Here is a 17,201-nt window from a genome sequence, read left to right as displayed (position 1 = left end):
TTTTTCTTTTTTTTTTAAATAATATTCAGGGAACTGAGAAACCAAAATGGCTCATATTACCACTGAGGCATTTCTCAATGGCAAATAAACAACTCCTCTGAATACTAACTGGCATTCATTCCAATGAGATCCCAAAATATTACAATGAACAGCAAGAACACATGCATGCTATTCAGGCAATTGTGAAGCGTACTGCTATTCTTCCTCAGTGCAAGTCAGAAAGCAAAACTGCAAGACCTGAGAAAACCAAGATTTCCAGTCTGTGAAACTGTTGGTGAGAAAAACTAATTCATACCCATGAAATTGATTTAGGAGAAGAGAGAAAAAGCAAGCAAAAAATGTTTCGGTTCAAATTGCCTATCACGATTCATTGCAGGATTACCTAAAGACCAAGCAAGGATTGTTCCAGGCACTGTACAAACACAGCTGCAGTAAGCCTGAGTTCATTAACTCAGAAAGTGAAAATCAAGGGAAAGTTTAGCTTCAAAGTAAAATGACCATGATGATGAGACACAAACATGAATTTCTGGATGCTTTTTTAGCTAAGGAAAGGACATGGGTCACAGACATCAAAAAAAGGCCAGACAAATACAGCTAAGGAGAAGAGGACAAGACAGCCAAATATGAAATTACACTGCCATTAAGTACCTGCAAAGCAAAGGCAATTAAGAGTGTGTACGGCCAGTCAGCAAAAAACATCACAATTCCAAGCAAAACAACAGTCCATTCAATATCAAAGCCGAACAACTTTCTATTTGGTCTGGCATATCTGGCAGACCTCCCCCTAGAGCTATATGGCAGATGCAAGCAAGACAATTTGTAAGTCTTACTGTCTTCGGTACCAGCCTCTTTTCCACAACTAGTGATTCTGAGCATCCTGGATAAAATTTCAGCTTGGAACTATATTTTGCTTTTTCCTTCGCAGTAGAAATGTCTTTCTGAAGCTCATCTTCTGCCTGGAGACTGAGAAATACTCTGCCAAGAAGAGATTTATCCACAGCTGACAAGAACAAAAGCTAAACAATTATTTCCATAATGCTATTCTGTTTTCCTTGTAGTCTTAATGACTGTGCAATTCTAGTGCCCCTCAAGTGATACATCTGCTGTACAACCTAGTGTCCAGTACTCAAATCTCAGCACTCTTTGACTTTGCAAAACATCCTGTCCTCAATCTACCATAATTGGCTCATAGGCAAGGTTTGGATGTATGTATGCAGACTTTAAACAAAGTGAAAATTGCATTTGTTGGTTTCTAAGTAGCAGGAAAAGAGCCAAAAAATAAAAAAATTAAAAAAAAAAAAAAAAAAAAAAAAAAAACAACCACTAAAAACAGCTTATGCACTAAGCAAGATATTCTTATCTCAGAGCGAATCTCCATATCCAGGTTCCCATATATAAACTGCATTGAAATTCTCTGATTAGGATTCAAAGAGTGACGACAGTGCAATGACTGCACAGGATTTCAAAGCCAATAGCACAATCATGTCTCCTACCAGAAAAGAATTACAGAGTTCCTTCAGTAAAGCCGTACACAGAGCAAGACCAAATGAGTTGACTAAATGTTTGAGAAATCACAACCATTTTTATCACTTGGCATACCAAGTTACTGTTTTAAGTGGTAAATAACAATGGCTTTTGCTTCTACATTTTGGAATTTTATTAACCATTTCATTTGCTACATGGGAAAAGAGATGCTGTCTGCAGTTTGCCTGAGATATATATTATACAGACATGAAGCTTGAGGTGTTGCTTCAAGTTTCTGTCAGTGTGCCTCCATCTTGACTCCATCACATTTCTATAGTTCCAGACTTGGTTTATATTAGTAGATGCTCCTAGAAATGCCCTCACAACCCCGAAAGCCAACCAAATCTTAGACTGCATCAAAAGAAGAATGGTCAGCACGTGGTAGGAGGTGATCCTGCCCTCTATTCTACACTGGCAAGACTTCTCCTGGATGGAATACTGCATACATATGATACAGTCCTCAGTACAGCAGAATCCTTGGCACAGTAGAGACATGGACCTGTTGGAGTGCATCCAGAGGAGAGCCACAAAAATGATCCAAAGGATGGAACACCAGTCCTATGAGGACAAGCTGAGAGAGTTGGGGCTGTTCAGTGTAGAGAAGTTTCTGGGAGTGGCCTTTCACTATCTAACAGGGGTGATAAGAAAGAAGCAGACAGAGACTTTTGTGACAGGACAAGGAGAAACGGTTTCAAACTAAAAGAGCGGAGATTTAGATTGGATATAAGAAGAAAGTATTTACACTGAGGGTGGTGGGATACTGGAGCAGGTTGCCCAGAGATGTGGTGGATACCTCATAGGTGGAGACTGTCAAGTTCAGGGGCTGGATGGGGTTCTGAACAACCTGTTGTAGCTGTAGGCATCCCCGTTCATTGCAGGGGAGCTGGATTAAGATTACTTTTCCACCGCATTTCTCATTATGTTCTAAAATATAACACTCTTCTGCCTTTGCAATAAAATATAAATACCTAAAGTATAAATACACAGAGGTCACATAGGCCTCCTTCCCTTATGGAAGCAGATCTAGTGTGGGAGAGAAGTTGCTGCAGGTAGACCACTGATGGCAAGTTCGCTGTTAGAAATAATGGTGAACAGAAACATTCTCAAAAAGTTATAGCCTTCCAGTTCTAAAGAAGACACCAAGACAATGAGTTATGGAAAATGATACAGTATCATTTTGATGTATTTCCAGTTCTTTGCTTCTCCACATTTTCAGAAGAGCCAGAAATGCCAGCACAACTAACGCTTCAAGTGTGAAATTGTATGGGAACTGCTGAATCACGGCCTGAACCTCTGACTGATCACCTAAGGCGAGCACTGAGTCAGCCACGGGAGCACAGGTGAAGGCAATTCACCTGTGCTGTTGGAAGGGGTGGAGCCTGGCTGCACCTTTCCTAGAGCCATTTAAGAGCTGGCTACAGAATGCAGAAGGATGTCTTCTAGAGATCCCTCTTTGGGAGTTTTGTATTAAGCCTAGGGTGCAGGTAAGCTTTCTATTTATTCTCTTTTTGTTGATATAATCTGCTTTGCCAAACTCTCTTGTTTATTTTGTAATTATAATGTCTTTACATTTATTGACTATACAGAAATTCATCTCTGTTTCTGAAAGGCATGTGATTGGGTAGGCGTACTAATAAGCTGGTGCTGATCTGTGGGGATCTAGTGTTTTTAAAAGACAGAACTAAACCAGTTTCTATATGCCATTAAAACAATTTTGATGTACTTTCTCTCTCTTCATTTTTTCTTGATTTGTGTAGTCACTGCAGTAACTACAAAATCATGAGCTTACTTAACTTCATTTATAAGGTTAAAAATCGTTAGGTTTACGTCTTTTTGGATGTTTCTCTCTTAGGACTTAAGCCACATCTGCTGCTGAATCACTTCCCAATAGAAAAGAAGTGTATCTGCTCAAGGTGTATGTGTGGGCAGCATCATATCCTAAGTCAAATAAGCCAACAAAACGCACCATATAGATAAAGCTATGCCAAAATAAGTTTTGCCAAGCCTGTACCATGAAGAGAGGCAGCACAACTGTATTGTAAGAAAAACTTATGGCAGATAAGACTTGACTTAGACAGCCAACTTCAACACTGCTAACCTTTAAAACAAATAATGATTTCACTGCTCAGAGTGCTTAAGACAGAAAGAATAGAAGGTGATAGAATTTTTCCATAGCGCTTTATTTTTTTTTTTTTCTTTCGAATAAGAATGAAGGAGATACTGCATATTTTGCTAGCTCAGAGGATCTTAAGTCTTAAACACCCAGTTGGAGAAATCAGTTAAGTCATGGAAGGACTCCTGAAGGATCACCCAAACAAGGAGGCACTAGTAAAAGATGTATTTATTTACTCTAAATTCCAGGGCTGAGATTGCATACAAATATTCTAGACCATATCTTGTATAGATGAGTCATCTAAGTAACTGGCAGCTACCACAGCAGCAACAATTCCTATGTTCAGTATTACCTCAAACACAAAGACTTAAAGTAACACATATTCAGCTGAAAACAAAAGAACTTTTAATATCTGGCTCCCTCATAATGCTTTTTACCCCAAAAACTCTCAGTACAGTGAAGTCATCTTTTACTGTGTGAACACTGGGAGAAATTAAGACACAGAACAATTAATTCGGTGAAACCTTAGTCAAAGTACTTGACGTAAGAGCTAAAAGATAAGCCTCAGCTCATTTTCTTCTTTTCCAGTCTTTTATCACTTCTGCTTACAAAAAAAAACCATACACAAATATGGTAATGAAAATCTATTTGCATAATACACACGCAGAAGCACAGCTCCTGTCAGAAAATATGCTTTTAGAAAAGTCATTTCACCTATGAAACAGGATATTTATATACTTAATGAGTGTAAATTTCCAAAAGCTTACAGTATCCAGGGGATATTCTTCAGAGTTCATTTGTAACATTGATTTTTAACTCCGTGCTAAACATTAAGCCAAACAGATCATTTTAAACACTGTTTAGAAATACGGAGGTATATCAAAACTTACCTTCTCATGGTTTTCTATAAGGATCTCAACAACAATATTCTGAAACTTCAGGTCCATGATAGCTGCTACGGTTTCTTCTTGAGGCCTCATTAAGGTTGGTCCAAATACCACCCCCAGATTTGCTACAGTCATTAGATTCCTCTTGGCGTGCTTTGAAACACTTTCAGAAAAGAATTGAAGGAAAAAACAGGAAATAGATTATGATAAATTTCCATTACCGTTGGAAAATGCAGTCTACTTTACAAATGAAAACATTACGTTTCCTTAATCTGTTTTTTTTTTTTAGTAGTTTGTTTTCCGCAAAATTTCTTCAAATAAAGTCATACTGAATACTGGAAAACAGAAAAGCCGTTCTTCTACTGGCAATTTAAAAACAAAAGCAGCCTCTTTCTGAGCCTAACTATATAAAATGCTCTTAGCCTTGGACCAGGGCAAGTGTGAAACCAACTTAAATTTGCTAACAGATCTCCACTATTCACTTTGCCAGAATTTGCAAAGAGAAAGTATAATGTTCGCCTTCTCACTTCAATCAAACCCTCAACTGCTGGCGGGACTGCTAAAGTAAATACTTACATGGCTTCATTAATGGATTAGATTTCTGCCTTACCCTCCAAAATATACACAGTATGAGTCAAACGTCTTGTCTGCTTTTGCACGTTTGGTTCTCGGTATTGTGTACGACAGCACTGAGATGGGCTTCAGCTCCAGCTGCACTAACTACGCTCTGTGCAGTTAAAGAAAGATAAGGACAAGGGTTCTGCCAAGGCAGGAAGGAGGTCATAACACTTACTTAGCTAAATGTTTCACCAAAATGTCCAGCATCTCTTTGTTCTTTTCTGGGAGTTTATGGACCAAGAAGTGAACAGCATTAACTCGAGATTCAGGACTCCCACTTTCTACAGGGCATAGAAACAAATAAACAGCTCAAAACAAACAGAAAAACAAAGCTACTTCCACTCCTGCATGGAAATATACTGCACACACTTAGCTTCAACTTACATATTCCGCTTAACGTTTTGGCATTACTAACTGATTGCCCTCATCACAAGCATTCAATTTCACTGGTACTATTTTGCTGGCCTTTTATTTTCTTGTTCTGTATAATTAAGTGACTTTTGCTTCTATGGGTTTCCACTAGTACACAGGTGAAAATAAGAGTTTATAGTAAGAGGAAACAGACCACATATCCATTCAAGAAGGTCGTATTAAATCAGAAAATTATGCCTAAAGAGTGGCTTGTGAGAAGGATGTAAGTATTTCTGTTGCGTACAATATACTTAGCAAAAGGTGTATAAACAGAAAAATTTAGCTCCTATTGAGAAGGCAAGGAGTTTTGATTGCTCATCAGGTCCCATTTTAATCTAAGGCAGTGCTATTTGCTAAGTGTATTACATATATAAAATAGCCAATGTATTTTTGCAGTGCATATTGATGAAGATTTTTTGCCATTATTCTTTGTGCGCTGCTATGCATTTTAAGGATGCTCTTCTATTCTTTTGCAGTGAACATCCCTGTGTACATTTCCAGATCAAAGGTTACCAAAACACAAAATGTTTAGTTCTTGGTCAGCTAATCAAAGTTTAGACAGCCATAAAAAATTAAGCTTTCTTTAAAACAATAATGCTTTCTATACATATGGAAATGCAAGCCTTAATTAAGGGATACCTATGCAACTTAATCACAAGATTCAGTCAAATCTTATATAATTACAATATATCGTGATGCATAATAAAGAAAGGAAAACTGAAAGAACCTTTTTATTTTGGCTTTTTTTTAAATATATATATTACTATATTAATAATATTATACTATACTATATTACTATATTAATAATATAATACTATAAATACTAATACTATATTAATAATATAGTTTTAATATATTATTATATTTATATGACTATATATATAAAATAGTTTCAGAGAAAAGGATATTCCTTTCTATTCCTGTGGATTCTTTGTTGTTATTTTTTATAGCCAACATAGGAAACAACACTGAATACCTATTTTTAACTGAACTTTAACACAGATCTGCAATGTTGATTAGATTCACCTCCCCACTACATGTACTCAGCCTCTGAAGAAAACTTTAGTATTTAAGAGCATAATACTGTTTAGAACATGTTACTTTGTATGATTTCTTCAATGAAGGTGACTACAAAATAGAGAAGGGAAAATACAGTGAGAAACTGCTGGCAAAACTTCATAGATCAAGAAATTACTTACTTAATCCTTTCTAATCCTACTGGGCAGACTTGCCATTTAGGTAACATAATCTTGAGTTTTGTTTAAGCACTTGGCTTCTGAGATGTGTTTTGGCAATTAATTGCATGGGCTAATTCTTATTATGAATTAAGGACTACAAACAAACACATTCTGCAGTCTTTAAAAGTCATTAAAGCAAACCGAGGAAGATAAAAACAATTGTCTCAAAGTTTATTTTAATTTTGCTTTTTATGGTTTGCCAGAAGTGCTATGGGCTGGAAAGAAAATCATTTAGATATGTTTGATACTTTGCCAAAAATTTCTTATACTGTTTCTGTCAGTCCTCTTCCAAAAAAGTCCATGTATATTAGATATCATACAGATGAACTACAAGAGCAGTTCTGTCTTTTCCAAGACTGTGTTTGAACTGCTAATAGTGTGATCTGTCCTGTTCATTCTTTTCTTTCCCTAATAGATGAGGAACATTCAAGGCAGCCTGGATACAGACCTAACAAGGCACTAAAAGCAAGGGTCAGGCAGCCGTGCATTGAAGATTTAAATAAGCCTCAGTTAGTGTCCTTTCTTTAACTAAGCATCATAAAATGGAAGGAAAAAAATATCCCAGTCCAAGTAGATGTTCATCACTATGTAATTAAGGTAATTAGAATAATTTTAATGCATGAATGAAAAAACTTTTATTTAAAAGTGAAAAACTATGTTACATCTGTCACAAATGTTTGTTACTACATATATCATATGTGACGCACAGTAGATCTGAACACATTAAAGTTTTTGTTTGGTTAAAAATTCTTTTATTTCTTATTCCTCTAATTTTACTAGGTTAAAGAATTTTTTTCTGAAATTGATTTTGCACATGCTCCGAAGTCTACAACAGTACTATAAGAAAAGATTTCTATTTGAACTACTGTTAAAACTTACTGGCAGGAATGATGAATTCTCCATGCAGCTCATACGTCATCAGTGGCTCTGGAAGGCTTCTGTAAAACAAGGGTAGCATGAAAGATGTATTTACATTCCATTCTACCTGTATTTATTCTAAGCAGGAAATATTTTGAAATTTTCAGTAGTACAGTCATTGCACTGGAAGAGACATTGTTATGGTGGCTCATGTTTTCAATTCCTAGTACACACAGGAAACACAAAAACCAGGAAGGGATGAAGAACTTAAGACTAAATATATGCACTCATATTTCACGAGCTGAAGTGAAGCCTCCCATCTATTGTAAGCACACCTCCAAAGTACAATATTGAGACCATTTCACTGAGTTACATATGTAATATGGTGAAGATGCCATCCCTGGCAGTGTTCAAGAGGTGCCTGGATGAGGAGCTGCCAGATATGGTTTAGTAGCTTGTGGTAGTAATGGTGGTGGGATCATTGGACTAGATGACCTTGTAGGTCCTTTCCAACCTTGTGATTCTGATTCAACTTGAGTTAGGATTTTTAAAATAGAAAGAATCACAAGTCAGTGCTTTGTTATAAGTGAATTAAAACAGTTAAGTTTGCTGACCAGCAGCAAATAACACTAAAGCTTTTGCAAATGGAAAAACTAACTTGAAAACTTTAGTCATCAATTTAAAATGTATTGAATAATGCATTTCAAAGTTCAAACATGAGAGTTAAAACCTTGATTCCTTGAGTTAACTTCAATGATGCTTATGAAATATTGGAATAAACACTCCAGCAGGAAATACTGTAGGCAGAAAACACTTCATCAAATGCACACTTTCCTGATTCTTTCTTACATTTCCAAAAGCCCTTATCTTCAAAATATTTCTTCAGCGTTCTTTGATAGTGGTTTTGGTATTAAAACCAAAAAACTAAAAATGCTACATGTTTGACACTTAGAAAAAATACAATAAAGCTCTTGGGCAATTTAGTAAAATATCTTGATCAAGAATCAGCCAAGCCATTTGAACAGAGAACAACTAAAATTCTTACTTTTAATACTTGGAATATTGTTAACATTTCATCTAGAATACAGGAGCAAGGTTGAGGGGGGAAAAAAAAAAAGAGAAATACTCAAAATTTCTTAACCATTCCCCTTTTTAATTACATTCAAATGAAAAAAGGCAGAAAATACTTGCAATAACCTCAGCTTTCAGTAAGTTTACTAACAATTCAGATCTCTGAACCACCACTGAAGTTCCATCTAACATAACATTTCCCGTTAACATAAATATTAGTTTTGCTAATTATTCTGTTTGCCCCAAAACAAGCAGCAAACATGATATTTGCAGAAAATACACCTCTGTTCATTAAAGAAAAAAGAACATATGCTACATTACTTGCTTTTCTTAACACACAGCATATGAGAATTGAAATAAAAAACTGATGGTATGAAAAAAAGCAAAGAAGAGAGGCTCACCGCAGATACTGCTTCATAGCACTAGTAATTGTCTTCACTTCCCAGTCTACAGAGTTTTCCAGGTCAACTTCATTGCAGGTTTTTGCATCTAGAAAATATTCAGAAATTGAAGAAAGATGTGAAAAAACTGATGCTAAATCAATATGTTCTAAAAGAATAGGAACATTTTAAACTTGTATATTTGCTCAAGTACTTTTTTTGCTATAATTAATACAACATGACAATGTCCAAACTTCCTTACGAATTTTATGTATGTGTTCTGTTTTAAAAAGCACTTTACTGCTGCTTTGTTATTTAATGAAGGATTAAAAATCCCTTTCACGTGGAGAGATCTATGTAGCAATTGCAATTTTCACACATTTACCAAAACAGAAAGATGTACATAAGAAGTTTACAAAAAGATAAACTACAATTTCTCTTCTCATTATATAAAATACAAATAGATTGAGAATTCTTTAGAAGCAAAAATATGTAAAGCATTAGAAACAGTTATTTTGAACTGATAATGAGAATAGCCAACCAACTGCAATATGATGATCTTTACTGCATGAAAATCTCTAAGAGATATTCCAAAATAAAAAGGGAGCAAGTTGGCTTCCTACAAGACGGCTTGAACGTTGCCTTAACTTGAACAGTTCTAACAAATGTCAATTTGTCCATTTCTCCTGTTTTTTATAAGTCTAGTTGATAGAGTCTCATAACAAGACTGATCAAACTGAACTGACATATGTCTGAATAATCACAAAAACTTAGGGGTTGGAAAGGACCTCTGGAGGTTTTCTATCACAACCCCCCTACTGAAGCAGGTTCTCTAGAGCAGGTTAGGCAGGAAAGCTTCCCTTTGGGTTTTGAGCATCTCCAGAGAAGGAAACTCCGGGAACCTGTCTGGGCAGTCTATTCCAAAGCTCTGTAAACTGCACAGTGAAGTTTTTCCTCATGTTTGTATGCAACTTCCTATGCTCCAGTTTGTGCCCACTGTTCCTTGCTCTGCTGCTGATCACCACTGGAAAGAGCCTGGCCCCATTCTCTTCCTTCCTACCCTTTAGACATTTATTAAAATTGATATAATCTCCTTCCAGTCTTCTCTTGAGTCAACATTCCCAGTTCTCTCAGCTTTTTCCTCATACAGGAGATGCTCTGGGCCCCTAATTATCTTTGCAGCTCTCAAGTGGCCTCTCCCTTGTCTGTCTTTTGCTAGGAAGTCCAGAACTGGAATCGATCAGCTGAAGATTTTTTGAGGCATTGTTATGTTTTTTTGCAATGTTTTGCCATTTTAAACAAACAAAAAAACTGTAAGTCTCAAAACAGGAAATAATAGTTATTTGACAGTCAAGACCTCAGGTATGTAGCCAAATTAGCCCAATATGTTTTGTAATTTCAAGTCCTCAAGCATTTTTATTATTACATGTTCCTGTCAGTTGTTACAGTAAGCTACAGCAAGAGCGAATGACATAGATTATGTGCTGAACCATTCATACAACTCAGAATTCGTTTGTTACTTGGCTTGCCAGACAAATGGCAGATACATTTAAAAAAAAAAAAAATCACATTAGGAGTCTTGATTAAAGGAGTAGTCCTTTTACTGGACTAAATAATTCCGTTCTGAAAGCTGTGCCAACCAATTATTTCTGTAACTGAATATTCTCCCTCATTATATCAATTATTTAAATCCCATATAAAATACAAATCAGACTACGTTTCCAACCAATAATGTTACTAGTCTGCTAGCCACCACCCAAAATCCTCACAACTGTCTTAGGAAAACATTTATTTTTTCTTTTTTACATGCTAGCTTCTCCTGATTTCTAATTCTATTTTTGGAGAAGAAAATCTTTCTACCAAACTCCTTAAATAAAAACTGCCATAACATCAGAAACTAGAAAAATCTACAGTGATTTTATTAATAAACCACTATGTAATATCCTACCCAGTGTTTTTAAATAACTGTTTCATAATCATCAGCTCTCCTTTCCAGTCAAAGGAAATTTTCAATTACATACAACTTGGCGGTGATGATACTGAGGATGGGAAAAAAAAGAAAAAAACCCACCTCAAGTGCTTCACTTCCAAAACAAACATACTAAAAAAATATAAGGTATTGCTGAAGTACTTCATTGTCTCTTGGGCAATAAAATCTAATTTGGCTATGCTACTAACTCCAAACAAACCTTAGTTTCACTGCAGAAACTGATCAAAACTCATTGAAGACTTTCTTTTGATACTTTTAGTTTGACTACAAACTCTACAAAACCTACAAAGCTCCCTACCCACTACCCCATATATGTACAATATATAATCTGACTGCTTCTGTTCTGTTTCCCCCCTAAACATCCAAGACTACTGTACAATCTGGAACTTCAACCAAGATTTCAAAACTTATTCTATTGTTTTCCATGCTATTTGTTTGCATAGCAGCCACTGTGCAATTAAAGGGAACTGTACACCTATAAAAACAAGTGAGTATATTTATGGAACTGATTTTGACAGACCAACTCTAAATTTCATGCACGTCTTCCTGAGAGTAAGGGAGCTTGAGTTCATAACAATAGTTCACTAAACTAAGGTTAGAAGTAGACTTTCTACCTTTGTTTGTGGTATGCCCACTGTAGGTATATATGCATACTGCATACAAAATAATAAGGAATTCAGTGTAATTGTTTTGAAAGAGCAGAGGAACTATAAGGTTTTCTTCTATGAAGTGCAATGTCCAGCATTTTCCACACAAGGCAGTATCAAAAATCAAAACTGAACTTATCAATAGAAATTTCAAATTCTTAGTCACCTCACTATGAGCAAGGGTCCGTATGAAAACCAATCTACCTTAGCAGTCTGTACAAAACACGTGTAGACATTTTGTGTGAAATTAACACCATCAGATCCATTACATAGATCACAGGTGAAACAGGATTTGTCCCCAGTGCTTTTCAAAAACAGAGCTTCTCCATGGTTCTGTAACTTTGTAGTAACTCTGTATCCCTGTTTCCAAGGAGGCATCAGATGAAAGTATCTTTTACCTGGAAATGTACTGAGTGCTTTATTTATCAAATGTCTTAGTCATTCAAATTTACACAAGATTATTGTGGCAAAAAATGCACGTTGCTCTGAAAGTAGTGCCTGCTGTTTGTTTCCATGGAAACTATAACAGAGACAAAGAGCACAACAGCACTAGTTGAGCAAATTCTCCAGTACAAAGCACTAATTTTCAACATAGTAACCACCATCAGCTAAGCATTTTCACCAGCAATAAACAAAAGCCGGAATCTTGTGCTTATAAAAATCTTCACCAGTGCAGGTGACCCACTGTTTCACAGCTGCTATGATGGTAGCATTGGTAGGAAATTTTTGCCCATGCAATCCACCTTTCCTCAGCATGGAAGACAGAAGATGCCAAATCTGGACTATACACTGTATGTGGTAGGACAGTTCCAGCCAAGATTGGCAATGTGCTCCACTGTCTTCAAATTGCTACAGGGTGTAAAAGTTTAAACCTCCAGCTTAGTCAGCATTGTGATGTAGCAGTCAGAACTGATCGAGGTGCTCTTCATTTCAGTGTGACAGCTGTGCATGGCCATCCAGAACATGGCTTGTCTATCATGCTACTGTCATCACTGCTGAAATACACTACCCATTGTGTCACTGTGCTCACATCTACTGTTCGGTCTCTATAAACTTTCCGTAGTTGTTGATGAAGGTGAGTGGGTGCCATTTTTTCTTCATGGGGGAATTCAGTGACACAGTAAAATCAATCCCACCCCAGCTGAAACTAAGACAGCTTCATACACACTTCCATGTCAGACATCATTTTGTCAGCCTGCCTCTCTGCCCCTCTATCACACAGCAACAAAATGCTAAAGAATATTGGCAGGAAGGTTCAGCCTCTACTTCTGTATCACCAACATCTGCCTCTGACGTCGTGAGTCAACATAATGAAATAGGAGGCACTACTTTTAGAGCAGCCTTTATAGAATAACACAGCACAATGCTGTTTACATGCAATTTCAAAGACTAAGTTAACTGCAAAATCAAGTCTTTGTGGATGCTTTTTGTTGTTTGTTTGGTTTGGTTTTTTAGTTTTTTTTTTGTTTGTTTTAAAGCAGAATTGTATTTTTAATTGCTGAACCTCATTGAGCCTTATTTTACACAGGACATTGTTGCACTAAATTACACATTGAAAATGAAAATCTGTGCATTCACAGAACTAGAAGAGCAAATCTCTAAACATACTGGTTGACTTTGTACTCACTTGAATTTCAGTGTACTTTACCAAATTATATAGAAAATAGAGAAAGAGACAGAACCTACATGCTATTAATGCCCTTGGTTACCACTAGGAAGACTTTTTAGCACTTCAGGTCTTTCAGACTGTGAAACTCATGGTCACTGACAGGTATCTTAAAATACTTTGAAATATTATCAAATATTTTAAAATACAAAAAGTTAATATGAGGCTTTTATGATTCTGAACAGAGCTTTCATATAAAAGGGTGTCTAAGAGTATACCCGGAGACAAAGGATTAAAGATTAATCACTCATTTTAAATTCTCTGTAGTACTGTATATCAAAAAGAAACCCTCTTTATTCTTTCGTGAGGACAGTCAGATAAAGAGCACAGATAGGATCACTTTCAACAAATCATCAGAAAAAGAGCACCTGCTTGCACCCTAACTTTTTTTCTGTTCAGTATTTTGTCTTGTCTTGATACCGCTGTATTCTTCCCACTTCAAATAACTATAGGAAACTTGGGAATGAGAAAAAAATGTTTCTAATTTAAAAAATAACTAAAAACAGATGCTGGAATCCCCACTAAACTCTTCCAGCTGCTACTGAACCACTGGCAACCTAAGTCTATTTAATTTGGATGCAACTAATGGCAGAGAGGAAAAATTGTCTGCCAGACCTGCGCGCCCAAAGAAAGCCAGTAAGTGCAAAAATGAAAAACATGTCATGATATTAAATGCATCTTATTGATACTCTTTGAGTGACAGCTAGTCTTTTTTCCTATGGTCAACGGACAAAAATGGTTACTGTTTATTGAGCTTAACTCAAACACAGATAAACAACCATGAGAATCTGCTATATATCAGTCATTATTACTAATCAGTTTGTATTTTTTGTAAAACAATGTTATGCTGAATACTGTAAAGATTTGGGCAGGTTTGTGTGTACAAATGAAGAACTTTTGGGTGCTGTTAATATTGATTAAAGTAAGATACAAAAAATTAATATTTAGCAAGGTCATTATGACAGATTGATATAATATACAGGCCCTCCAGCCTGATGTCTTATCATTTCTGAAGAGACAGCCTGTTTGAGGAAAAAAAAAAGGAAAAGAGAAAGTCTTACAGGTGGCACTGAACTGACAGCAGCATATAATATAAAAGCGCTTTGTCATTCACATAATGTCTGGGGTAATGAAATGAATTCACTTTCTGGCTTCCTCCAGTTTGCAGTGCCAAAGAACACTGTGTTATCAGCACAGATGGAGCATGCATGGTTCTGGAGAAGAGCCTGGTGCAAACTGCAAACAAGCTTCTTTGCATACCAATGAATTCCTGAGAATCAGACCTTTGCTGTCAAGTGACAGGTTTGGAAGCTCTATAAAAATGAACTAATCCCAGTAGTCTTGTCTAACTGCATGTACTGTCAGTGCTCAGGACAAGAAATTGGGAAACACTGCACATCTTGCAGTCATGGCTACTACTCTGGTGAGAGATACCAGGCAGATGAGGGATTTCATGCAGATGCCAACACTATTTCTTTCCCCCCTTAAGGACAGCAGAGTAGCAAAAGAACTGCAGTCACTGGGACTAACGATGCATCAAAATTTCCAGAAGGAAAAAAGTTTTGAGAATAACTTTATGAATCAAAAACGTTAAAAGCTAACCACAGCAAGTAGATAAAATACAGTCTAAGATGTTGTATGGGAACTGCTGAATCACAGCCTGAACCTCTGATTGATCACCTGAGGCGAGCCATGAGTCAGCCACAGGAGCACAGGTGAAGGCAACTCACCTGTGCTGCGGAAGGGGTGGAGCCTGGCTGCACCTCTCCTAGACCCATTTAAGAGCTGGCTACCAATAGGGAAGGGTCTCTTCTGGAGTTCCCTCCTCTGGAGTGTTGCAATGAGCCCAGGATACAGGTAAGCATTCTATCTATTTTCTTTTTGTTGTTATAATCTGCTTTGCCAAGTTCTCTTTTTTATTTTTTAATTATCGCATTTTGATATTCATTGATTATACAGACATTAGCCACAAGTAAGAGTTACACTACTGAACTTTTTTAAAGCAAATCCTTTCTCCATCTGCCTTCCATCTTGGCACAGATATAATTATTATTAATATGTATACTATATTCCTCCTTCTCAACCAAACAGCTTCTTATCAGCAGGCTTAACCTAAATGCTTTATTTTGCGCAATGATCAACTAAAGGCACACGTGAGCAACCATCTGCACATCTTAGACAAGGGAGAGGGTTGAAAACATCAAACAAGGAAGTAATAAGCTTCAAATATTCTTAAACTTGGTATTTTGAGTTATCTGATGAAGCCATTAAACTCAGGCAGGGTTAAATTGGTTTTACGGAATCATAGAATGGTGGGGTTGGAAAGGACCTTCTGAAATAATTTACTGCAAGCCCTGCACCGTCAGGGGCACCTAGAGCAGGCTGCTCAGGGCCATAGCCAGGTGGCTCCTGAAGATCTCCAAGGAAGAGTCTCCACATTCTCTGGGAAGCCTGCGCCAGTGCTCAGTCACCTGCGCAGTAAAGAAGTGCATCCTGACTTGTAAAAAGCCCGTGATTTGTCCTACATATTCCTTACTAGTTCTCTTAGTGTATGCCTACCAACTAATCTTGCACTCTGCACTCAACCAGGGGTGAGTGCTATAAGGATAATTTTCACGGAGTAAAGCAAACTAGGCCCATGTAAAGAACAGTTACAGGAAGATGCTTTCAATTTTAAACACAGACAGTAAAACAAACATGAAATAAAATATGAAAAAAAAAATCATAAAGTAGAGGCATACCCATCAACAGACTGAGAAGTCTCTGGACCTTTGAACTCACCCCCACAACTCTGTACAATCCTTGGTCATTTATACCTATTATGTAAAAAGAGAGAAAAAAAAACAAACAGCAGATCAAATAGCAATAACAGTCAAATCTAGCATTTTTTTTTCTCCCCAGGCAACAAACACTAAAAAGTAAGAAAGACTAAACACTATTCATGCAGTTGTGAGAATAACTTTATAAATTAAGCCCTGCAAGAATCCTTTCACTCTTCTGTGCTTTTGAGGTGCACTCGCAGAGTTTTTTTGAAAAGATTCTACTTCCTATACTAGGAATGGCAGCAAATAAGAGCTAATCTTTCCTTGAAAAATCAATGGTTGTTCTCAGATTTATAAATGGCACTTCGGATGCATCAATGTCCACATTCTAATAACGCAAGAACTAGCCCATCAAATGATAAATTAAGTTTTATTTAATAAGGATCATTTTGCTCTTTTCCTGAAACACCTGCATGACAAAGAGTTGGGATAAAATAGACTTGAGGCTATTATAGACTGGCTGTTATCAGTCCCCAAAACCAAGGCTTTTCAAGTTTGTAAAAGCTTTTGATTTAAGATTTGAGATCTCATTCCAATCCCCTGGGGTTAAGATAGAGTCAAGTTCAGAAGCACTACCTCAGGTTACTGAGATGAGTACCTCTGGTTTTGTTAGGGATGAATACAATAGCCATAAGCAGTACTATGTTTTCAGTCCTTTGCCATCATTCTATGTAAACAATGGATCACCTCCCTTTCATTTCTTTCTTTCCTATCAAATACATTCCCTTCTCTATCATATATCTTCATCTACTTTTCCTTTTCTTCATCATGCTTGGTTTTATCCCAGGGAAATAAAAAATCAAATATAAATTGAAGACATACAAGAGGATTAGAAGAGTAAGAGAATGAAAATGGCACAATACCATATCTTTCTATCTGTTGCGTATTTTCAGAACTTGTATATTGGAAGGTAAAACGTAATGTTCTGAAGCTGGCAAGATGTTTATGAGGCCACATAACAAGCAGCAATCTACAA

At 36.6% G+C, this 17,201-nt stretch overlaps 1 protein-coding gene across 1 annotated transcript in view; it reads right to left on the bottom strand.

Annotated features, from left to right (window-relative positions):
• Positions 1-17,201, bottom strand: part of ARHGAP10 (Rho GTPase activating protein 10) — a 133,442-nt gene that overhangs the window by 44,998 nt on the left and 71,243 nt on the right. Inside the window, exons 14-18 of the mRNA XM_042871710.1 lie at positions 16,145-16,219; positions 9,122-9,209; positions 7,671-7,729; positions 5,318-5,423; positions 4,528-4,687 (exon numbers count right to left, since the gene is read on the bottom strand). Of these exons, the coding sequence (XP_042727644.1) occupies positions 4,528-4,687; positions 5,318-5,423; positions 7,671-7,729; positions 9,122-9,209; positions 16,145-16,219 (488 nt within the window). The remainder of the gene's footprint in view (positions 1-4,527; positions 4,688-5,317; positions 5,424-7,670; positions 7,730-9,121; positions 9,210-16,144; positions 16,220-17,201) is intronic.

Source organism: Lagopus leucura, unplaced genomic scaffold (assembly GCF_019238085.1).
Source record: "Lagopus leucura isolate 7727_CA_CO unplaced genomic scaffold, USGS_WTPT01 Super-Scaffold_100004, whole genome shotgun sequence".
Lineage (NCBI taxonomy): Eukaryota > Metazoa > Chordata > Aves > Galliformes > Phasianidae > Lagopus > Lagopus leucura.
This window is presented reverse-complemented; position numbering and strand designations above follow the sequence as displayed.